The following is a 25,025-nucleotide window of genomic DNA, read 5'->3' on the forward strand; positions in this document are numbered from 1 at the left end:
TATAGAAGAATACTTAATGACACAAAACCATGTAACGTTATTTAAATAATAAAGAACTTCCTAGGACTGCAAGCTCCTAATTATGTTTTAAAAAAGAAATACAGTATAGTAATATATATGTACTGAACAAAGGGGAATGATAGCAAATGTTAAAGCTGCTAGCTCTGGGCAGTGGGATTACAGATGAATTTAATTTTCTTATTGCTTAACTGTATTTGCCAAATTTTCTGCCACAAAAATAGGTTGTAATCAGAACCACCTACACCTTTATCATTATTATACATTTAGAAAGTTATAAAGAACATCTCTGACTGTACTCTGTGTTTAAATGAAGATTACACAATGGGACTTAAAAATATGAAGGAGAATAAATGTGAAGAGGCCATAGAACCAGAACCAATGACCAGTGATAATTTCTTTGCCACTTCTGGCCTCCAGCAGTTGAAAAAAAATGGTGCTGACAATATGGATTCTCCCTTGGCACCTACATTCTGCACTCCTGGTTTGGAAATTCCTTCTACAAAGAACAGTACAGCTTTGGGGTCCACAAATTATCCATTATCAAAAACAAATAGTTCATCAAATGATTTGGAAATGAAAGACTGTACATCATTAGTTTTAAATTCAGACAGGTGTTTTGAGAGTTTTGTGGATCCCTCTTGTCCTGTAATTTCTTATGAGAATCTGTTGAGAACACCTACACCTCCAGAAGTGACTACCATTCCAGAAGATATTCTCCAGATTTTATCAAAATACCACTCCAACCTAGCAACTCCAGTAGCAGTGAAAGCTGTGCCACCCAGCAAAGGGTTCCTCACTAAATACGAAGGACCGAACATCCGAGGTGTTGGCAACAAAGAAAATTGGTGAAGAAATTCTAATGGATCCACCCATTGTAGAAACTGAACAGAAAGATGAAAGCAGAGCTGGACTTACTTTGTTATTCGCATTGCCCTACATCTTCCCCCTTTTTAAAAACCAACCCGTATTAAAGATGAACATGGACACAGGTGTCATAATGTGTGTGTGTGTGTTTTTTTTTTTTTAAGTAGGCTTCATGCCCAGTGTGGGGCTTGAACTCACGACCCTGAGAACAAGAGCAGCCTGCTCTACTGACTGAGCCAGGCTGGCACCCGTTATAGTACGCTTTTTATTGAGATTGGATTTAGTTTGACCTCGATCTTACAGTTTTCAAATATCATTACTATTTCATTGATTTCACACTGACACTGCCTAATCTGACAGAATGGCTGAGTAATATTAGGAAGCAGGGTAAATAATTTAAAATTTTTAAATGTTACTTAGGCAAGGCCACCCTGATCTTCTCATGGTGAGGTGGCATTGCTGTCGGCTGGAGCAGGGCTTCTCCCCTGATTCTGGCTCTGCCCTGGTCCTGTCTCTTCTCACAACTGTCCCAGAACCTTTCACACCATTTATTTCAGCAGTGCTTTTAAGACTGTTGTCTACAAATGGCAGCTTAAATAACTTGAGGAAAAGGGAGGAATCTGCAGGTCTGGGTAGCTGTACCGCAGAAGGTCTCAGTTGGAAACAGGGACTCACCTGTCAGGCTGTGGGTTTTTCTTGTTTTTACTCCCAGCTTTTTACTTTGTGTCAGTTTTATCCTCTCAGATCAGCTCTTTCCATCACATGGCTGCTGACCTCTCCAAGCGCCCTCTCCAGCTTGAGCACCCAGCAGACCCTGAGCCACCATCTGGAAGGTTCTGATGACTCTTCCTGGGCCCAGTGCCCTTCTATGGATTGTCACCTGAAAGCCCAGGAGGCAGGAGACCCTTAGCTCTTGAGCCTTCTGATAGCTTCAGGCTGCCCTGTCCATTGAGTCCAGGATTCTTCCCATTTAAGTGGGAAGTAGTTCTAAGTTCATGCAAGTATTGTTGGTGAACTCCAGATTATAGCCAAAGGGAAAATAGGACCTAGCCTATTGCAGAGACCAATTAAAAATTTGCAAAGAAATAGTTTGCAAGTATCATGACAAGGCGCTTCAAAGGCTTTGGTTTGGGAAATTTGATGCAGTAAAGACTACCCTCTTGTGGGACACCTGGGTGGCTCAGTCGGTTAAGCGTCTGCCTTCAGCTCAGGTCATAATCCCAGGGTCCTGGGATCGAGCCCTGCATTGGGCTCCTTGCTCAGCAAGGAGCCTGCTTCTCCCTCTGCCTGCTGTTCCCCCTGCTTGTGCTCTAACAAATGAATAAATAAAATCTTTAAAAAAAGAAAAAGCTCACCACTTTAAAGAGAATATTTAAGTTCTCACGAAACCTAAAAGACTGGTTTACACAAAGAAATATTTGCTTCCTCGTAGATGCTGCAGTAGGCAATCAGCAGGCTGATTAACAGGGTACTAATTTTAATCTCTTCCCCGCTAAACAAAACAAATTAACACTAGAAGCTAATTGAAATATCAATGGTTTGGGGAAAAAAAAAAGTCTTACTGGCAAAACAATTAGTAACGACGGCAATAAATACAGTCATAAGAACCGTGAGGAAGTACTGACAGTCAGATTTTGAGGGCTGGATTTGCCGAGCTCCTGGGGCAGAGAGAGCAGAATGACCCCTCTCTGGAATGGAAGGAACTGAAGCTTATCTTGCTTCTCAAAAGCTGGAGACTGGGCGGCTAGATAGGAGGGAAATGGTGGTGAGCATTTGCAGGGAGCGGAGTACCCACGAGGCGCCTACCTGCCAGTGAACCCGTGTCCAAGCTCCACCATTCACACCAACAGGGTTAAAACAATGGCGCTGTGAAGCATTTTGTGCTGCTTCACCTTTCCCCAAATAGCTTAAAGCCTCATCAGGACCGACTGCTGCATCTCACTGTGGAGGCCACAGGGAAAACCCATCCCTGGTGGATGCAGCTCTAGAATCATGGACTGGGGGGCTCACTGCGAAGTCCGAGGCGTGGGAGAGTGCTCGGGGTGTTCCATGGACCATGAGCGAAGTGACAGGATCAGGGCTAGGTTCTAGAAGGATCACTCTGACCACCGAGACTAGATTACAGGGCCTGGGGTGGGGCCAGTTAGAGCCCAGCCCTGGAGAGTTCTCAGAAACATTAAGGGAATGAAGGACTCATTTAGGGCCCCCGAGCCCTTGCTGCCCCACCCAGTGTTCTCTCAGCTTGAGCACAGATCAGTGCAGAACTCACATCTTCTTGGAGAAGATCAAGAATCTTTTGTGTCTGGGGCTGAAGTTTCCAAACTTCACCATCAGCAGTCACTGGCACCCTCCTTTAATACCTTCTCTTACATCCCTGTATTATTGGGACTATTATAATTTAAAAAAATGGACTCACTTTAAAAAACTTAAACAGGGGTGACTGGCTCAGTTGGTTAAGTGCCCAACTCTTGGTTTTGGCTCAGGTTGTGATCTTGGGGTGGTGGAATCGAGCCCCCAGTCAGGCTCCACACCCCGCCTGGAGTCTGCTTGAGATTTTCTCTCCTGCTCCCTCTGCCCCTCCCCCCACTCACTCTCTCTCTAAAATAAAATCTTAAAAACAAAAACACAGACACTAGAGGGGTTGACTTGGCCTGGCCCTAAATCAATGAATAAATTTAAAATGCTATTTTTCTTGATTACACATAAAAATAATAAAAATGATTAAAATAGAAAATATGCCCCCTGTAAAGTCATTTTGCACACTACTGGTGATTCGCATCCCAAACTCTGGGAGACGCCATTTTAGACAAAGAAGAACCTAGGGATGACATGTGCGCTCAGGGTGGGAAACCACGCAGTGAAACCACGTGAGAGGGACACAGCTCTGGGGGGCCCACCTGAAGCACTGCAGCCGAAGTCCCTGGGCGAAGCGGCCAGCCTGGTACTCTTCTCCATCCATCACTGAAGGGACCATCTCCGTGTCCTGCACAATGACAGCCACTTCACTGTCACGCTTTCCCAGCATGCTTCGGTCGTTTATGTTGGCAGAGCCTGTAACAGGAAACAGCGATGTGGAACAATCTTCTCGGCAAAGCACTGTCAGTTGCCCTCCCCGCTCAATTCTTCCTTGCTAAGAAAACCTTAATTTTGTTCAGCTTATCAACAGATGCTGAGTTTTGGGAAGGGGAGGCCCCCCCTAACCCAGGCATGCGTCTTGAGCAGTCTAAGCCAGCTATGGTAATTTTGTGACCTTTACCCATGACTGGCTTAGGAATGGGCACTTGACATCATTGTAGCCAGTGTGACATGAAGAAAAGTCTGCTGGAGGCTTCTGAAAAAGTCTACCTCCTTAATAACAGACACCAGACTGGGATGCTGTCTCTTCCAGCCTTTTGATATTTTGGTTTGGATGTTGGATGAGGCCATGATTCCAGGAGCTGCTGCAGCCATTTTGTAACCACTAGGGGACAAGCAGACCAGTTGAAGACAGCAGAGCAGAAAAAAGAAAGACCCTAGGACTTCAAGTCATTGATCTTGCCAACTTTCTTACCTGCTGGTATGTGAAATAATACATTTTCCTTATTGTTTCACATACTTTTAGCTGAATTTTCCATCTGGTGGCTCAAAGGATTCTGAGATAATCATTAAGCACACAAAGAAAAAAGACACACCGATTCAATTTGGTCAGCTTTTAGACTTACTCTGCGGAGTCTGATGACTTAACTCATGGCCATATAATTATGAATGTCAAAACCCAGAATAGCTTCACAATCAAGAGTCCACTCTCAAATACGGATTAGCATTAGTGGCTTTGGTTTTTACATTCTCTTGCCTCACTTGTGTGGCATGCCAACAGCTTCTGTATCAACTTCCTTCCATTCTATTTTTAAAATCCAAACAAGCTGAGAATGTTGACTTTCACATGTGAAGGGCAAGTATTTTAATATCAGTTCAACCTGTGTTTTCTCCACTCCTCTGCTGTGTATTCAGAAACCTCAGCACGTTTTTCTGCATTCATTTTTTTTTTTAATTCATGCTTTTGGATTCATGCCTTTGAATCCTTGAGGTATCCTACAAACTACAGAAGGAACCTGGCTCTTTTCTCTTCCTCTTCCCCTAGTCACACATTCCACTGCTTCGGCAGAAGGGTTGGACTGGACAGGAGCAAGAGGTGACCCTCTGGGATGGAGACAGTCAGGGTGTAAGGTTATAGTACAGCCCTGCCCTGAACCCAAATGGCAGCATGTTGTACATGAGAAAAAGCTGGCCCTTCCTAAGGAGATTTTACTGCCATCTGCCACAATACTATCCTGTACTTTACTTAATATGCAAATCTATGCTAACTGTGGATGTGAGTGGTGCCCCATAGTGGCCCTGGGTAAAAGAGAAAGGATGGAGCACCTCCCAGAAATTTGGGAGCACTACCGGAGCTCTTTGTAAGGTGGGAACGATTGACACACTTTGTTTCATTAGCAACAAATTGTCTTTTACACATGCGCTTACATTTTGATGATGCTATAAAATTTGCAGCCATATCTTTGGGCTTCACAGTTGGCCCAGCATTCATTTGGACAAAGTCATTTCATCTTTCTCACCTTTAATTTGATCTTTTATAAATTGAGATCATAATATAGATATTTTTCTTTTAAAGAAGGTTTTGTTTTTTTTTTTTTTTAAGATTTTCCTTATTTGACAGAGGAAGAAAGAGAGACTGCACACAAGCAGGGTAGTGGCAGATGCAGACTCCCCACTGAGCAGGGAGCCCGACATGGGGCCCAATCCCAGGACCCTGGGATCATGAGCTGAAGGCAGATGCTTAACCAACTGAGCCACCCAGGCACCCCCACAATATAGATCTTATATTTCACATGATCTTGTGAGAAGATCATGTGAAAGAACTTACTAATTTATAAACTGCTCTACAGTGTTAAATATTATTGGCATTACTATCAGATACTCTGTTAAGGCTACAACATCTAGAGGACACTGCCATAGGAAGGGGCAATTTACTGGCATGTAGCATTTGTATGAGACTAGCCTCCTCTCTGGGTTCATCACAACCCCCCTCTCCTCATCCTGCCAGGTGTGTGAGCCAGAAGGAGGAAGGGAACAGAGTGCCCACAGTGCTACTGCAGATGTGCACTACCTCGGGGCCGCCAGAGGCTTCTCTTGGGCTGGGGGCTGCTGGGCTCGGTGGACATTGCTGCTCTTCACTGTCAGGAAAACTGGGGATGTGAGGTCCCCAGGAAAGTCTCCTCCACACGCACACACACACCACACACACACACACACATTCACACCCCTCCCTCAGTCTCCCTCCTCCCACCACAGTGGGCTCCACATCCCAAAGGAAGGAATACATTCCTGGCATTCTGGGCTGGAGTTCTTAGAGAGAGTGTGGTCCTTGTACATCAGCAGCCCATCTGGAGTTACCCAGAGCACTGAATCTCAACCGTGTAGGGTAAGTGAGTTGGCTACTATTTAACAGGAATGAGAAGAAAAGGACGAGGGGATTTTAGATGGACTTAATAAATGAGAAGCTGAAAATGAGATATTGGTGTAATGTTATCTCCATTGTTATTGTTAAACGGTCCCATATTCTGAAAATCAAATTCAGAACAGCAGATATATTATTACCCTGTTTCTATATAACATATGAGGAAAAAGAGAAAGGGCTCTAGAAAGATTCACACTGAACTGTTAAGAGTGGTGGGTTCTTTCTAGCAAAGAGGGATTTTTGACCTTTTATTCAATATGTGTCCTTAGAGTTTGAATTGTTTGCAACAAATATGCTTTGTATTCTATGTGTTACATTTTATGGTAACTGCAATCCCTTGTTTTTATTAGGACATTGCCCCAATAATTTAAAACCACTTAATTTTGGGGGAATCTGGGTGGCTCAGTTGTTAAGCGACTGCCTTCCACTCAGGTCGTGATCCCAGGGTCCTGGGATGGAGCCCCGCATCGGGCTCCCTGCTCAGCAGGAGGTCTGCTTCTCCCTCTCTAATAAGTAAGTAAGATCTTTTAAAAAAAGAAATAAAACCACTTAATTTTTAGATTTTCTGTCTGCTTTTAGGGAACATTTTAAACATTGTGAGATATAGCAAAATACAAAAGAATATATGAAAACATATATGTACAATTTAGTCAATAAAATAAATATCACTGAATTTATTCACCCAGGCTGAAAAACAGAACATTACCACATCTCAGAAACCCTCAGGTGTCTTCCCATGCAGGCCTTTCCCCATCACAAGAGAGATTTTATATAGAATTTTGTGTTCATCATGCTCTGCATGTTTTCCTAGTCAAAGAAATAGTTTACTTTTGACTTGTCTTTAAATTGCATAAATGGACCCATCTAGTAGATAATCTTTTGAGATTTGCTTCTTTCATTCAATATTGTATCTTCGGGATTTATCTGTGTCTGATCATAACGCATTATTTTCCTCAAATGAGCACAGCAAGACTTATTCATTCTAAATCTGTTGGTGGATGTTTGGGTTGTTTCTAGTGTTTTCTATGATGCACACTTATGCTCTCCATATGTTTCCTGGTGTGCACATGTGGGACTCTGCCTGGGCTCTGTCCTAGGAGTGGAGTTCCGGGTGCTCCATGGCCTCATCAATACCTGGATTGTCCAACTTTTACATTTTTGCCAATTGGTATTTTTAAAAACTGTTGTCTCATTAGATTAATGAGGATGAATATCTTTCAAATGTTTATGGGCCTCAGCTATGTCCTCTTTGGTGACATTCCTATACAATTCCTTTGCCCCTTTTCCTTTGGATGTTGTCTTTGTTTCTTGGTATATAGTAGTTTTTTATAGGTTTTGAATATTTAAGTGTGTTGCAAATATCCTGTTTTCAGTTTATGGTTTATTTTTTTATTCTCTTTATAGTGCTTTTTAATGAATAGGTTCTGAATTTCAAGGCAGTCAGATTTATCTGTCTTTTCCTTTTTGGTTTGTGTTTTTAAAAAAGTTTCAGAAACTGTGAATCTTTCTGGGTTAGGCAGAATAATGGCCCCCAAAGATGACCATGTTCAAATCCCCAAAGCCTGTGAATATGTTATGTTACACGACAAAGGGGAATGAAGGTTGCTAACCCGCTGGCCTTAAAACAGGGCGACTGGCCTGGATCCAGGTGAGCCAAATACAATCACAAGAGTCTTTAAAAGCGAAGGGGATTCAGAGGGAGATGTGGTTACAGAAGTATGGTTGAGACTTTTGGGAACCTTCAGAGAGATGTCACATTGCTGCTTTCAAAGATGGGGGAAGAGGGCCCTGAGTCAAGGACTGCTGACAGACTCTAGCGCTGGAAAAGGCAAGGAACTGGATTCTCTCTGGAAGCCTATAAGGAAGGAACGTGGTCCTGCTGACCCCCTGATTTTAGCCCAGGGAGACCCACGTTGGATTTCTAACCTACAGAACTGCTGGATAATAAATTTGTGCTGGTTTAAGCCACTGAGTTCATGGCCGTTTGTCATAGCAGGTACAGACAACGAACACACCAACTCTACCCTGCTTCAGCTTAGTTGTTTTTAAGGAAAATGGACTCTTCTATTAAGCCCAGATGGACTACTTAGTACTTTCTACCCACTGGTGTTCCCTGTTCCTCCAGTTCAGAAGTTCTCAGCTCAGACTGCATGTGAGCAGCACCCAGGAGGCTCTTTAAAAAAATTCTGGTGCCAAAAACAAAAATAAAAACACCTTGATGCCTGGGCCCCAAACTGGACCAATTAGTCAGAATCTCTGGAAGTAGGAGCCAGACATTAGTATTTTTCCCCCAGTACCACTCCATCCCCTTATCCATTAATGCATCTTTTATGGGGGATCTATTTTTTTAATATTTCTTTTATTTGCAAAAGAGAGCCTTGCGTGAGGAGGGGGGAGTGGCAGAGGGAGAGTGAACGAGAATCTCAAGCAGACTCCCTGCTGAGTGGGGAGCTCGACTTGGAGCTTGATCCCAGGATCCTGAGCCCATGACCTGAGCCCATGACCTGAGCCAAAATCAAGAGTCAGATGCTTGAGACTGAGCCCAGCCAGGCGCCTCCTGGGGGGATCTATTTTAAAGTAAATTGCAGACTTGAATAAACCTCCCCCTAAATGATATACATATATTTAAAGCTCCCCAGGCAACTCAAATGTAGCCAGGGTTGAGACCCATGGGATTAGGTCAAGGGTAAGCCCTTTCTCCTGGGGCAGCCCTTCAACTACAGACTTTGATCAGCCACTCCCAAGCCTGTCCTTTAAGCACTGATACTCATTTCCTCTACATAGCTTCCCACCTATCAATCTCATTGGTTGCCTCTGGACCTTCTTACCCTGCTCAGCAATACCCACCCGATGTTTCTGGTGTTAAATGGAAAGAATACCTGCCTTCCCTGTAGCCCTTGAGTTCTGTAGGACAGAGGCACTGTTTGATTCAATTTTCATATTCTCCCCTTTGTGCTTTTTAGTGGATTAGTGAACACTGAAAAAAACTGTTTTGCTTTGTCAATAGGATAGGCTCAAAGTCTACTTAAGGATAGCCTTATTTTGTTTAGGAAAGCAAACAAAATGTTAGTTTGGTTAAGTGCCAATATTTAGATGGAATAGAAAAGTGGACTTAGTCACAGATTTCAGGACCAGCAGGGGCACTCAGGGCAAGGGATAATTAAAGCTCCACACAAAAGAGATCTTTAGTGTGAGAAAGCAGGTATTTCCTTGTGAGGAGAAAGGGAGAATAAACAATTAGTTGTTTTTCTTCTGTTAATTATTCAATAATTCTGGCATATATTTGCCATGTTAGAAAATTTAACCACAGGTTACTTTAACCTCTTTGAACAGCTGTAAAATATTTTCAACCTAACTTCTCAAACTCCTCTTTGAGAATATGAAATATTGTTCTTGGTGTTATGAATTTAAGCAGGGCTGATGTGTGAGAGCAGCAACAAACCTGCTTCTCTTAGAGTTTCCCCTGAGATACAAAAAACAAAAGGAAATCTGTTTTGTCCATGGGGAAGGAGAAAAAGAAATCCAGCCCCTAAAGACCAGCAAGTAAAACCTCTTCATATTCTCCAGGCCACTTCTTTGGTTTCAAGAAAATGGATAAGAATTATGTAACAAGATTGATCAATTATTGCTAGCCTAAACAAATTGTAGCCTTTGTGAGTTCCGAGAACTTTCTAGAAAATAAGTCAATTTAAAAACTCAACTTATTTAATCATTAGCTCTGTTACTGCAAACTGCTTTGCATTTATACTTAAAGTAAAGCCCAAATGACCTTTAAAAGGAAAATATTTACATCTGTCAATATTTACTTCAAGATTCTGAAATCTTGCTGAAGAAATCAACTGAATTTTATTTGGCTTTGTTTGTTTTTCCATTTCAGCAAACATCAATATTTTTCCTTTCCTACTGTCATTGCCAAACTTAATACGAAAATTTTCTGAGATTGGCTTCTGGAGAGCAAGGCCAGGGTAGGTTGGGGGAAATCAGAGAAACTTTGTTTACTGGGGGAAATAGGAGAGTAAATAAATCCCTAAAGAACTTTGACCTCTATAGAGCAAGAGATAGAAGACTCAGATACTTTTCTAAATGCCCTATGTAAGTATTGAGAGAGAGAGAGAGAGAGTGTGTGTGTGTGTGTGTGCGTGCGTGTGCGTGCATGTGTATGTGTGTACATGTGAGTGTGTGTGTGTGAGTGCGCGTATGTGTGTGTATGTGTGCATGGTAGGTGTGTGCGTGTTGCGTGTGCGTATACGTGTGTGTGTGTGTACATGTGCACGCATATATATGTATCACCACACTGTGGCCTATACATTTTCTGGCTTCAGAATTGCTTTTTCTTTCTTTTCAAATCATGTTCCAGATAAGACAATCTCATTACTCCTCGATATGAGATTTTTTTTTCCTTTGCTCAGTGGAGGATAGAGATGGAAACGGTGTATTTACTGCCAAAAAATTTCAAAACACTCTACAACATTTAGTTTCTCATAGAATAGGGAAGATAAGGAAGTATCTAATTATAGTTGAGAAACTACACTTTATTTTTTCTGGGAATTTATTTTTTTAAGTTTCTATTTAAATTCCAGTTAGTTAACATGCAGTGTAATATTGGTTTCAGGGGTACAATATAGTGATTCCACACTTCCAGATAACACCCAGTGCTCATCACAACAGGCGCCTTGTTTCATTCATTCCCCCACCCACCTTGTTCCCTGTGGGTAAGCGTCTGTTTCTTGGTCTTTCTCTCTCTCTCTCTCTCCCCTTTGCTTGTTTTGTTTCTTAAATTCCACATACGAATGAAATCATGTGGTATTTGTCTTTCTCTGACTTATTTCACTTAGCATAATACACCCTAGCTCCATCCATGACATTGCAAATGGCAAGACTTCATTCTTTTTTATAGCTGAGTAATAGTCCATTGTGTATATACACAATCTTATCAATTCATCAGACAATGGACACTTGGGCTGCTCATTTTCTCCCCCCATGTCTCCCCCTCCAGCCCCCGAAACCTAGGTACTTCAATTTAAAAAAAGGGGGGTAATAAAGAATTAACGAGAACAGGCTGATTACTGCTCTGCTGGGATAAAACATGCCTCTCTGGCTACTGTAATTTGCACAGTGGCCATTTAATTGCTCTGTGCCTCTGTTTCTTCACAGATAAAAATAGGGATTAGAAAGGACGTAAGTCGACAAGACTGCTTCAGAAATGTTTTAGATGTCACATTACGGTCCCTCTCAACTGTAAAGGAATCTTGGGAGGAAGAGAAAGAAGGATTTTTGCATGAAGTACATCAACTAGTAAGCAACCCAATTCTAGACCATGTACTTACCGATAATAACAGTGTTGTCATCAGCAATTAGCAACTTGCTGTGGACATAGATGAGCTCAGTGACTAGGTTTCCTTCAAGCTCTGCATGTGTTCTAAGGCCACAGAATGAGATGTAATTTATCCACTGATTGCCAACTATAAAGTAAAAAAGAAAGTACTAACATGAATATGACCGAGTTCATTAAAGGCACATTTAATTTTATTGTTTTTCAAAACAAATATACTAAACAGGTGGTTAAGAATAGATTGTATAATGTGTGTGTGTGTGTGTGTGTGTGTGTGTGTGTGTGTGTGTGTGTGTGTGATTTCAGAACTCACCCAGGATCTATTTTTGCTATCAGAAGAGTCTTTTATTATTAATCTGGATGAATATATATATATATATTTTTAAAGATTTTATTTACTTACTTGATAGAGAGAGACAGAGAGTGACAGAGGTAGCGAGAAAGAGCACAAGCAGGGGAAGAGGCAAAGTGAGAGGGAGAAGCAGGCTCCCCGTGGAGCAGGGAACCCGACATGGGGCTCGATCCCAGGACCCTGAGATCATGACCTGAGCCAAAAGCAGCCGCTTAATGACTGAGCTACCCAGGCACCCCTGAATATACATTTTTAAAAAAACATACTGGAGTGCTTTCCATGAATTACCTTTTTCCAAGGCAATCCAAAAATATTTTTAATGATTTGGCGAGTAACTATTGAAGAGTGATGATTAAAGCAGAGCCAGAGTAGATAACCCAAGACTTCAGTGTGACATTTGCATCTATCTTGGTTGACACCCACTGCAGTTTAAATCAGATGCAAAAATAATGCCCAAACTATTTGTTATATACATACTGTATCATATTCAATTCGGAGCAGCAGTTAAATTTTATAGACTTTGGATAAATAAAAATGTTGGTGATTAAATAACACCCCTTCTACATCAGTAACATTAGGAAATGGAAGAATCCTAACTACATTTGACTTTGGAGAATCTTCCTCAGAGCAAGCGGTACCAGGTTTGTACTTTAACATGCTGCCCCATCATCACGTGAGGGCCATTCATGTGATAAGAAGAAATGAATTCCATACCAAGCCAACCCATAACCATTATCCTGGCATGAATGTTAGTCACACAATTTTATGGTCTCTCTCCCACATAGTGGTTGTCCTGGATAAGGAAAGTCTTATACTAAGAATAAATGGAGCGGAACCAAACCATCACGAGTTCTAACAGAAAAAGAATATAAATTTTTTTTCTTTAAGAGAATCTGAAGCATACTAGTAGAAACAGTGGCAGTTCACGTTCTGCTTACTGAAGTTTCCATGTATTACTGATGCTTTCTATTATTCTGTTGATATTACTCAGTATTTCTATTAAATCTGGATACCTTGGAAAGCAATTCATTCATAGGTTAAATATAGAGATTCCTCCATTTACAGGTAAACTTTCCCTTATATATGTAAATAATATTGTAGCTGTTTGCCAAGAGTTGATGTGTTGATGTACTAGTAAGTACTTCATGTGTAAGAGATACACTTCTAAAAAGTTTCATGTAAATAAGATTTTTGTAAGTCAATTTCTTCCCCATTGTTAATGTTATATTGGAAAGATGCTTCATCTAAAGCATCAGCTTTAGATGTTCTCTGATCTAGGAGAAAGAGGTATTTCCTCTTTTAAGCCCATCATACCCATAAAATTCCTGGAAAATATTTCTAACAAAACATCTATTACTTTACAAACATTCATTTAATTCTCCATTTCTCCTACCGTTACAGAGGTCTTATACATTTTTGTATCCCCATCCTTGCATAGTGCTAAAAGATGCTGAATAAATGAGTGAATTGATGAATGGGTAGTCAGGTGACAGCTATTATTTTAGCTTTTGTTTTTTCTGTATCATCTGTTTTTCTGCAGCTGGCTCATGATCTAAAATTTCAAGATATAAAGCAGATTTTTAAAGGAATCATGGAGCACATTCTTTGCTAAAGTACATAATTTTTTGCAGTCACTTCCCATAAAAAGTCCACATTGAACAATATGATAGCCCAGTGGTTCTGTGTGCATAAGGACTGCCTCTGCAAGGGCCTGCGAGAAGTAAAATCTGGAAACCCTCCCCAGAGGTTCTGATTCAGTAGAAATCCATAATTCATAAGTTCCCTAGGGGATATCATTCTTTGAACAACACTGTTGCAGAGCTTTGGTATTTATAGTTTTAAGATTAGTGGCACACTTTCAGGAAATAATACACCATGATAAAGTGAGATGCGTTCCATTGGTGCAAGTCTGCTCAATATGAGGACATCCATTAATATAAAACATGATACTGATCAATCTAGGGAGAAAAATCATATGATTATTATAACAGATGCTGAAAAGTTTTTGACACAATTCAGCACCCATCCTGGATAAAAACAATGAAGAAAGAAGAAAATGATGAATACTGTCTTAACATGCTTAAAAATATATAATATATACATTATACACGTATAATATGTCTGTGCATGTAGAGTATCTTCAGTACTGTGTAACATTGCCTTGGAGGTATCAGCCAATACATTTAAACAAGAAAAATCACATAAGGAAAACCAGCTCCATTTCCAGATATGATAGTATGCTTGGGGAGTCAATGATAAAACTATCTCAAATGGTAAAAGAATTAAACATGGTAACAGGATATAAATTAACATATAGAAGTCAACAGCCTTCATACACACAACAATAACCATTTAGAGGATAAAATCAGACAAAATGTTGCTTACAATGGCTGCAAAAAAGATAAAACATAAACAATAAACTTATCAACAGATGTGCAAAATCTTTATGAAGAAAAAATTAAAATGCTATCAAAAGACACAAGAATAGACTTGAATAAATGAAAAGACATCCCTTGTTCTGGGATAGAACAATTCAACATCAAAAAGATGCCAACTCTCTCCATGTTAATTTATAAATTTAATCTCAGTAGAAATACCAACATGTTTTTATGGAGTTAGAAAACTTGACAAAGAATGTCTATAAAAAAGAAGCTGGGAAAGAAAAGCACCGAGGGGGCATAGACCGACTGCATATGAACACACACCATAAAGGCTGTATACTTAGGACAGTGCTGCACCAGCACATAAACAGACAACTAAACCGCTGAATGGAATAGAAAGTCAAGAAAGAGACCCAAGCACATACAAAAATTTTGCATATGATAAAAGTGGCATCTCAAATGCCAACGACTTTTGCATAAAGGCCTAGGGCTTTTAGTTTAGTTTTTTTTTTTTTTTTTAGATTTTATTTATTTGACAGAGAGAGACACAGAGAGAGAGAGAGGGAACACAAGCAGGGGGAGTGGGAGAGGGAGAAGCAGGCTTCCCACTGAGCAGGGAGCCCGATGTGGGGCTCGATCCCAGGACCCCGGGATCATGACCTGAGCCGAAGGATCATGACCTGAGCGGAAGGCAGATGCTTAACGACTGAGCCACCCAGGTGCCCCCAAGGCCTAGGGCTTTTAAATAAAAGGTGCTAGTATCATTGCATATTAGGAAAAGAAAAATTACCATGCATACCTCATACCAATCACAAGAATAAATTCCAAACGGACCAGAGATCAAAATGCAAGCATATGAAATGACACAAGTGTTGGAAGAAAACAGAGTGAATTCTTATATATATATAACCCAAGTGTAAGGAAGGCTTTATCTATAGGCAATAAAAGAAAAATATCAATAACTTTGCCTAGATTTTAAAAAAACACGACACAAAACACCACAAGCAAAAAAAAAAAGAGAGACAAATGACAAAGTAGGAGAAAGTATTTGCAGTGTACGACACAGATGAAGAGCTTAGAGTCCAAACCTATGAAGAAGTCTCAAAATCTTGATACAAAGAATGGGCAAAAGACATAAATGGACAATTCACATACACGAAAAGATATTTCAATGATATTCTTCCTCACTCATAACAGAAATGCAAAACTACACTGAGAAACCATTTCTTACCTATGATATCAGCAAAAAAATAACACATTCTGTCAGTGAGACTGGGTTAAAGCAAGCTCTCTCATACATTGGTGGTGAGAAACAAATTGGTACAAATTTTTTTGGGGGAGGAGTTTGGCAATATCTATGTATCTATCTATTACGAAAGAATGATAAAGCAAAGAAGATAAAAGGTTAACATTTGGGAAATCAGGATGAAGGTGTATGGCTGTTCTAGAATTCCTTCTATAAGTCTGAAATTATTATTATTTTTTTAAGATTTATTTATTTATTTGAGAGAGAGAGAGAGAGCAAACACAAGTGCCGGGGAGGGCAGAGGGAGACAATCTTTAGCAGACTCCCTGATGAGTGCAGAGCCCAACTCGGGGGGCTCGCTCCCACAACCCTGAGATCATGACATGAACAGAAATCAAGAGCCAGATACTTAAGTGACTGAGCCACTCAGGTACCCCAAGTCTGAAATTATTTTAAAATAATTTTTAAAAAGATTAGTGATGCTGACTAGCTTAGCAGCCTGAAGGTTTAAGACATGTAATAATATGTAATTTTCTAAGGCACCGATTTGTGCCATTCCCTAGCAAGGCTGGAGAATATCGACAACATATCAATTAGCTGGACAGCTTCACAGCCCACCATCTATACCTACTTCCCATCCATCCTTGCCTTTGAAATAACTCCTATGAAGTGATAAAAAACAAACAAACAAACAAAAAACCATTTTGTTTCTTTGTGAAAAATGCCCTTCACAGAAGAAGAAAGCTAAAGGTTAGTACCAATAACAGAACCCAAAAGGAAAGGGTCTTTCTGGGTCCTAGCCAGAAAGCGGACATTTTGGATTAAAGCATAGCCTGTCGAGGGCAGTGGGGGTACCCATCCAAAATGTAAATGATTCCACCAGAAAAGAAGAAAAAGCAACCTGAGAAGCTATTTCGGCCAGTACTGTATTCTGTGAAGAGAATTGGCTAAACAGCTGATAGATAGAAAGGTGGAGATGTGAACTTGAGGTGTGAGGATATACTGAGCCAACAGGTGCCTTCTGAAGAAAGTACGAGAGTACCAGGAGCATGCAGAGGAGTGATAAAGAGCCATTACTGGAAAAGCATCAGGTGGTTTCCAAATATTATGTCATGGAGGTATCTGAGAATCTGGAGGTGTGTATCGGCCCCTAGGACATATCTGTTAAGAACACTGGTGCATACATACCTCAAAAGATGGGAATTCAATACAACAGACTCTTGATATTTACAAGGAAGTTTCGTGAAAGACTTCCAAGAGTTGTTACAGGCTTTTGTTACTGGAAAAAGTTGTAGTGCTTTATATAGGTACATTTCTACATCCTGACTGAAAACCTCTAGACCTTGTGTTAAATTATAATCACTTGGCTGCTGAAGTGCCATAGTTCACAAAAATTATAAAAATGAGAAAGAAATGCTTTAAATTAAACCCTAAATCCCTAAAGATTGGTGTGTATGATAATTGCAGTCCACTAATACCTGCTGGTTTTCTTTTCAGGAATTTCAACATATTCATAGCAGAAGTTTCGTTATTTCTAAAGAATTGAAATAGTAGAGAACTACAGTTCTCTATCCAATTAGAGATTAGCTATTTCATGTATTTAAAACCCACTACACATTTACAAAAACAAAACCAACAATATAACATTGTACCTCAGAAAGGGGCATTCTGTAATTAATCTGTTCTTTATGTTTAGAGTATGAACATTTTTCCCACTGAGATGCCTGATTTTGACTTGTTCCCAGGGAGCTTGGAAATCTTTTCATAAGAGGGCTTAACATTGAAATTACTTCTTGTGTTAAAATCCAATTTTTCCCCTGAATAGGCAAAGACAGGCAAAGGGTCCCAGAGCCAAAGGAATGCTTTATAATAAGCTCAGGAATTTTTATGGTTGAGAGACTAAATAATAGGCTTGTTCTGACTTTTTGTTCTCCTAGAACCTCACCTTTGCATTTTCGCTAGTCCCTGTCACCACTGAATGGCTTTCCTGATTTTGTTTTTGTCAATACTTCTTTTAGAGACTTATTCATTCATTATCATCTTCATTTTAAGTCATAAGAACCAGAGACGGTGATAATGCTCTGGTAAATCTTCTCTGTCCTAGATGCAATTAGATACAACTTTTGAAAGTATTTATTATGGGTGATGTACATATCTCATGTCTACAGTTGTTTCTAGAGAGTTGACTGAGCAGCCCATTAGTGAAAAATTATTAAACATCCAACACACACACACACATGCACAGTATATATTTTAAATTATCCTGTACTAAAAGCTTAATTTTTTTGAAAGCTTCCAAATCATTTATAAATCCATATACCATACAATTCGCTCCTTTAAAATGTACAACTCAGTGGGGTTTTTTTCGTACATTCACAAAGCTGTGTGATCATAACTATCTAATTTTAAGACATTGGTATTACACCAAAAAGAAATGCCACACCCATTAGGAGTCACTCCCCATTCCACTCTATCCAGACCCTAGCAATGACTAATTTACTGTCCTGACTCTACAGATTTACCTATTAAAAACATTTCATAAAAATGGAATTATATAATATGTGACCTTTTGTGTCTAGCTTCTTTTTATTTAACATGATATTTGCAAGTTTCACCCATGTTGTAGCATGTATCAGTATATTTCTTTTTATATATAAGTAATATTCCATTGTATGGATATAAACATTTTGTTTCTACATTCAACAGTTAATGGATACTTGGGTTGTTTCAAGTTTTTCACTATTATGAATAATGCTGCTATAAACATTCATGTGCAAGTTTTTGTGTGGATATATGTTTTTCAATTCTCTTCGGTATACACTACGGAGCAGAATTGCTGGGTTACATGGTAACTCTGTTTAATTTATAAGGAACTACCAATTGCTTTCCAAAGAGCCTGTACCATTTTTTTAGAGTTTTTATTTAAATTCCAGTTAGTTAACATACAGTGTAATATTAGTTTCAGGTGTACAAGATAGTGCTTTGACACTTCCATACAACACCCAGTGCTCATCACTCTTAATCCCCATCACCTATTTCCCCCATCCCCCACCCACCTCCCCTCTGGTAACCATCAGTTTGTTCTCTACAGTTAAGAGTTGGCTTCCTGGTTTAACTTTCTCTCTACTTTCCTTTTGCTCATTTGTTTTGTTTCTTAAATTCCACATGAGTGAAATCATATATTTGTCTTTCTCTGAGTTATTTTGTTTAGCATCATACTCTCTAGGTCCAACCATATCATCACAAATCGCAAGATTTCATTATTTTTTATGCCTGAGTAATACTCCATTGTGTAGGTGTGTGTGTGTGTCTGTGTGTGTGTGTGTATACACAGCACATTTTCTTTATCCATTCATCAGTTGATGGGCAGTTGGGCTCTTTCCCTCTTTCCGTAAGTTGGCGATTGTAGTAATGTTGCTATAAACATGAGGGTGCGTGTATCTCTTTGAATTGATATTCTTGTATTTATTCTTTGGGTAAATACATAGTAATGAAATTGCTGGATCTATTTTTTAACTTTCTGAAGAACCTCTATATTCCTTTCTAGATTGGATGTACCAGTTTGCGTTCCCAAACAGAGCAAGAGGGTTCCCTTTCTTCCACATCCTCACCAACATTTGTTGTTTCTTGTATTGTTGGTTTTAGCCATTCTAACAGGTGTAATGTGATACCTCATTGTGGTTTGACTTATATTTATATTATTAGATTCAGTTTAGTAATATTTCACTGAGGTATTTTGTGTCTATATTCATAAGGGATACTGGTCTGTAGCTTTCTTATAGTGACTTTGGTTTTGATATCAAGATAATATTGATCTCATAGAATGGGCTGGGAAGTATTCTTTCTCCCTTATTTTTTTGGGGGGGGGGAAGTTTGTGAAGAATTGGTGTTCTTCTGTGGATGGTAGAATTCATCCACAAAGCCATCTGAGCCTGGGATTTTCTTTGTAGGAAGACTCGATTACTCAGTTTCTTTGCTTCTTATAAATCTACTCAAGAGTTTTAGTTTCTTCTCAAGTCAATTTTGGTAGTTTGTCTTTCTAGGAATTTGTCCATCTTATCTAGGTTAACTAATTTGTTGACCCATAACTGTTTGTAGGGTTCTTTTATACACGTTTTTTTGTAATTTGAATTTCTGTTTTTTTTACTTGGTCAGTCTAGTGAAAGTTTTGCCAGTTTTGTCAATCTTTGCAAAAAACCAATGTTTGGTTTCATAATTTTGTTTTTCCATTCTCTACTTATGTCCCCTCTGATCTATATTATTTCCTTCACTTTGCTATCTTTGAGTTTAATTTGTTCTTCTTTTTCCAGTTTCTTAGGGTGTAGGGTTTGGTTATTGATTTGAGATCTTTCTTCTTTAATATAGATATATGTATAGCTATAAATTTCCAAGCATTGCTTTAGCGTGTCTCCCATATTTTGATATGTTGTCTCCATTTTCATTCATCTCAAAATATTTTCTAATATCCCTGTTTCTTCTTCAATCCTTTGGTTATTCCATCTATTGTGAATATCTAAAATTTCTTTTTGTTATTAATGTATAATTTCATTCTACTGTGGCCAGAGAACACACTTTGTATGATTTCAATCCTTTTAAATTTATTGTGACTTGTTCTATGGCCTGCTATTTGGTCTATCCTGGTGAATGTTTCATGTGTACTTGAGAATGTATATTCTGTTGTTATTAAGTGGAGTCTCCTATAGATGTCTGCTATGTCTAGTTGATTTATAGTCTTTTTTTTTAAGATTTTATTTATTTATTTTGACAGAGAGAGACAGAGAGAGTGGGAACACAAGCAGGGGGGAGTGGGAGAGGGAGAAGCAAGCTTCCCACTGAGCAGAGAGCCCAACGTTGGGCTCGATCCCAGGACTCTGGGATCATGACCTGAGCTGAAGGCAGAAGCTTAATGACTGAGCCACCCAGGTACCCCTGGTTGATTTATACTCTTAAGTCTTCAGTTTCAGTGCTGATCTTCAGTCTAACTGTTTTCTACAATATTGAACATGGGGTATTGAAGACACCAACTATTATTTCTAAATTGTCTATTTCTCATTTTAATTCTGTCAGTTTTTGCTTCATGTACTTTGGGCTCTCTTTTAGTTGTATATCTTTATAATTCTTGTATTTTCTTGATGGATTGACCATAGTATCCTCTCATAAAAGTTTTTGTCTTAAGATCTATTTTGTCTGGTATTGCTATAGCCACTCTAGCTATTTTTTTGGTTACTGTTTGCATAGAATATATTTTACCATCCTTCTACTTTCAAACTATTTGTATCTTGAATCTAGAGTCTCTGGTAGATAGCGTATAGTTAGGTCATTTAAAAAAAAAAAATTCCAGGGTTGCCTGGGTGGCTCAGTCAGTTAAGCGTCCAACTCTTGATCTCAGTTCAGGTCTTGGTCTCAGGGTAGTGAGTTCAAGCCCTGTGTTGGGCTCCACACTAGGTGTGGAGCCTACTTAAAAACAAACAAACAAAAAACACTCCATTCTGTTCATCTCTGTATTTAATTGGAGAGCTTCATCCATTTTATATCTGGAAGGAGTTATTACTGCCATTTTGTTATTTGTTTTCCACATGTGTCATATCTATTTTGTTCCTCAATTACTCCATATCTGCTATTTTTTATGTTACATAGGTATTTTCTAATGTAACATTTTAATTCCTTTGTTGTTTCTTTTACTATATATATATTTTAACAAACATGTTTACTTTATTTTTTTATTTTAATATGTTATGTTAATCACCATACATTACATCATTAGTGTTTGATGATTCATTGTTTGCATATAACACCCAGTGCTCCATTCAGTATGTGTCCTCTTTAATATCCATCACCAGGCTAACCCATTCCCCCACCCTCCTCCCCTCTAGAACCCTCAGTTTGTTTCTCAGAGCCCATAGTCTCTCATGGTTCGTCTCCCCCTCTGACTTCCCCCCTTCATTTTCCCCTTCCTACTTTTTTTTTTTTAACATATAATGTATTATTTGTTTCAGAGGTACAGGTCTGTGATTCAACAGTCTTACACAATTCACAGCGCTCACCATAGCACATTCCCTCCCCAATGTCTATCACCCAGCCACCCCATCCCTCCCACCCCCCACCACTCCTAACAGATTTTATTTATTTGAGAGAGAGAGAAAGAAAGAGAGAGAGAATGAGCAGGGCAGAGGGAGAGGGAGAGGCAGACTCCCAGCTGAGCAGAGTGCCCACTGTGAGGCCTGATCCCAGGACCCTGGGATCATGATATGAGCCGAAGGCAGACGCTTAACCGACTGAGCCACCCAGGCACCCCTTCTTTTACTGTATTTTAGAAGTAATTTCGTTAGTGGTTTTCCTGGGCATTACAAACAATCTAGTTTGGATTAATATCAATTTAATTTCATAGTATACTAAAACTTTTATCTTACATAGTTCCATTCCCTTCCCCCTCTCTTATGCTATTATCATCATACAAATTAGATCTTTAAAAATTATATATACCCATCAACACAGATTTATAATTATTGCTTTGGACAGCTGTCTTTTACTTTTGATTGGAGGGGAAAAAGTTAGAAAAAGAAAATATATCTATACTTTTTAATTTACCTATGTAGTTATCATTATTGTGCTTTTTATTTCTTTGTGAAGATTCCAGTTACTTTCCAGTAACTTTTCATTTCTGCCTGAGGGCTCCCTTTAGCATTTCTTGTAGGGAAGGTCTGCTAGTGATAAATTCTCTCAGTTTTTGCTTATCTGAAAATGCTTTAATTTCTGCTTCATTTTTGAATGATAGTTTTGCTGGACACAGAGTTCTTGGTTGATATTCTTTTCTTCCAGCACTTTGAATATGTCATCACAGTGCATTCAGAACTCCATGGTTTCTGATGAGAAATTGGCTATTAATCTTATAGAGGATGCCTTGTATCTGACGATCTGCTTCTCTTGCTGCTTTCAAGATTCTCTTTTTGTCTTTGTCCTCGGATAGTTTGATTATGATGTGTTTTGGTATGGATCCCTTTATCCTTGTTGGATTTTGTTGAGCTTCTTGGATGTGTAGATTCATATTTCCCATTAAATTTGGGAAGTTTTCATTTTTTTAAAAGATTTTATTTATTTATTTGAGAGAGAGCAAGCATATGAGTGGGGGGAAGGGCAGAGGGAGAGAGAATCTCCAGAAGACTCCCATCTGAGCATGGAGCCTGATGCAGGGCTCGATCTCATGAACAGGATGTGAGCTGAAACCAAGTCTGACACTTACCCGACTGTGCCACCCAGGCACCCCTTGGTCATTATTTCTTCAAATATTCTATCTACACTTTTCTCTCCTTTCTTTTTGGGACTCCCATTATGTGTATGTTACTATGTTTGATTGTGTTTCACAGGTCTCCAAGGCTCTGTTCATGTGTCTTCTTTTTTCTTTCTGTTCCTCAGGCTATATAATTTCAATTGATCTGTCTTGAGGTTTGATGATTTTTCTGCCTACTCCAATCTGCCACTGAGCTCCTCTAATATAGATTTCATTTCAGTTATTATACTTTTCAACTCCAGAATTTATATCTGACTTTTTTTTCCCCCACAAAAAAGAAATTTTATAGAATTTTTAATTAAAACAATTTTATTTTTTAAATGTTCTCTATTTGGGAAGAAATTGTTTCTTTGTTCTCTTTAGTTCTTTAGATATTATTTCCTAAGTTCTTTGAACATAGTTACATTACACTATGCTCACACAGTTACACTAGTGAACATAGTTACACTAGGTCTTTTAAAGTCATTTAAACTGTCAGGTCAAATTATGACAGTTCCCTGAGACCTGCCAGAGGATGGGAGCTTCAAACCCATGGCTCCCTCTGGGAGCTGATAGGCTTCTGGTTTTCACAGTGATGAGTTGGTTGATTTTCAAGGCTACTGTAGAACTGAGGAGAGGGTGAGGGGTATATGGCAAATTAAGATGCCACAAAGCTTGCTGCTTTTACCAAGATTCTGCTGCCTTTTTTTTGAATAAACACTCAGAGTGTTACAAGCCTTTGGCTAATACCCAGTGTTCTAAAAAAGTTGATTTTGACAATCCCTGTCAGTGTTTTCGTTGCTTTTATGAAGTGGATTTCTGGAGATCCTTACTATGCCATTCCTGCTGATATCCCAATTCTTTATTTTTAAGTGAAAAATATACATACATGGAAAGACTAATATTCTCTCCCACGTTCTTTTTTTAAAAAAGATTTATTTATTTGAGAGAAAGAGAGAGAGAGAGCACGAGAGGGGGGTAGGCAGAAGGAGAAGGGGAGAGAAAATCCTTAAGCAGACTCCCACTGAGCATGAAGCATGATGTGGGCCTCAATCCCAGGACTCCAAGGTCATGACCTGAGCCGAAATCAAGAGTTGGCTGCTTAACTGACTGAGCCACCCAGGTGCCCCTCTTCCCACATTCTGATACATCATGATCTCTTGCCTGCCACCAGTCTCTCTCTGTTTTGCTTACCAACAGTAAGTGAATCTTTGCATAAGACACCATGGTGATAGGTTCACTCCAGGGAGCAGAGGCTTCCACCAACCTTATCTTGTCTTCTTCAGGTTAAAATCTAGTTCTTTTTATGTGGCCCTGCAAGTATGCACAATCTGTATCCAATCTGAACTGGAGGTCCTACAAGTTGGGTTCTGATCCCAACTTACTTCTTGTGGAACCTTCTGTACCTACTGTACAAGGTATAGAACATTATCAAGAACCTACTATGTGCTGAACTTAGTATCAGGAGATATAGATAAGTAAACCCATAGTTACAATACCTGCTAGCTGGGAGCTACGTAGAAGGGTCAATTAAGAAGATATCTGAGGGGCACCCAGGTGGTTCAGTCACTTGAGCATCTGCCTTCAGCTCAGGTCATGATCCCAGGGTCCTGGGATCCAGCTCCACATCAGGCTCCCTGCTTAGCAGGGCATCTGCTTCTCCCTCTGCCTCTGCCCCTCCCCCAACCCGTGCGCACATGCTCTCTCTCCTAATAAATAAATAAATAAAATCTTAAAAATAAAGAAGGTATCTGAGAAAGTGCCTTTGAAAATGTGAAGAACTACAGAAGTGAAAGTTATTACTGTGAGCTTATTTCTGATTTATTTACCTCTAAGTACAATACCTTCAAAGGTTTAAAGGTTTAGTCTAAAATAAATGAAATAAATAAATAAAATCAGTTTTCTTCCCTAAATATAAGGCAGTATTGTGACAACCTTGGGACTTCTGCATAATAGGAGGCCGTAGGAAGATCTGTTGACTTTGCAGCATTTGTGCCCTCAGCTTTAAAGCAGAAATGACACCTGTCCTGCTTACATCCCAGGACTGTGGTGAAGGACTGCAGAA

General features: G+C 39.4%; 1 protein-coding gene across 7 annotated transcripts in view; it reads right to left on the reverse strand.

The window, feature by feature from the left end:
• The window catches only part of PLD1 (phospholipase D1), a 199,711-nt gene that overhangs the window by 12,441 nt on the left and 162,245 nt on the right, over nucleotides 1-25,025 (reverse strand). For all 7 annotated transcript variants that reach the window (XM_027583301.2, XM_027583299.2, XM_027583297.2 and 4 more), the window contains 2 exons: nucleotides 11,710-11,844; nucleotides 3,783-3,936 (listed from right to left, as the gene is read on the reverse strand). In XM_027583301.2, the coding sequence (XP_027439102.2) occupies nucleotides 3,783-3,936; nucleotides 11,710-11,844 (289 nt within the window). The remainder of the gene's footprint in view (nucleotides 1-3,782; nucleotides 3,937-11,709; nucleotides 11,845-25,025) is intronic.

Source organism: Zalophus californianus, chromosome 1 (assembly GCF_009762305.2).
Source record: "Zalophus californianus isolate mZalCal1 chromosome 1, mZalCal1.pri.v2, whole genome shotgun sequence".
In the NCBI taxonomy this organism is placed as follows: Eukaryota; Metazoa; Chordata; class Mammalia; order Carnivora; family Otariidae; genus Zalophus; species Zalophus californianus.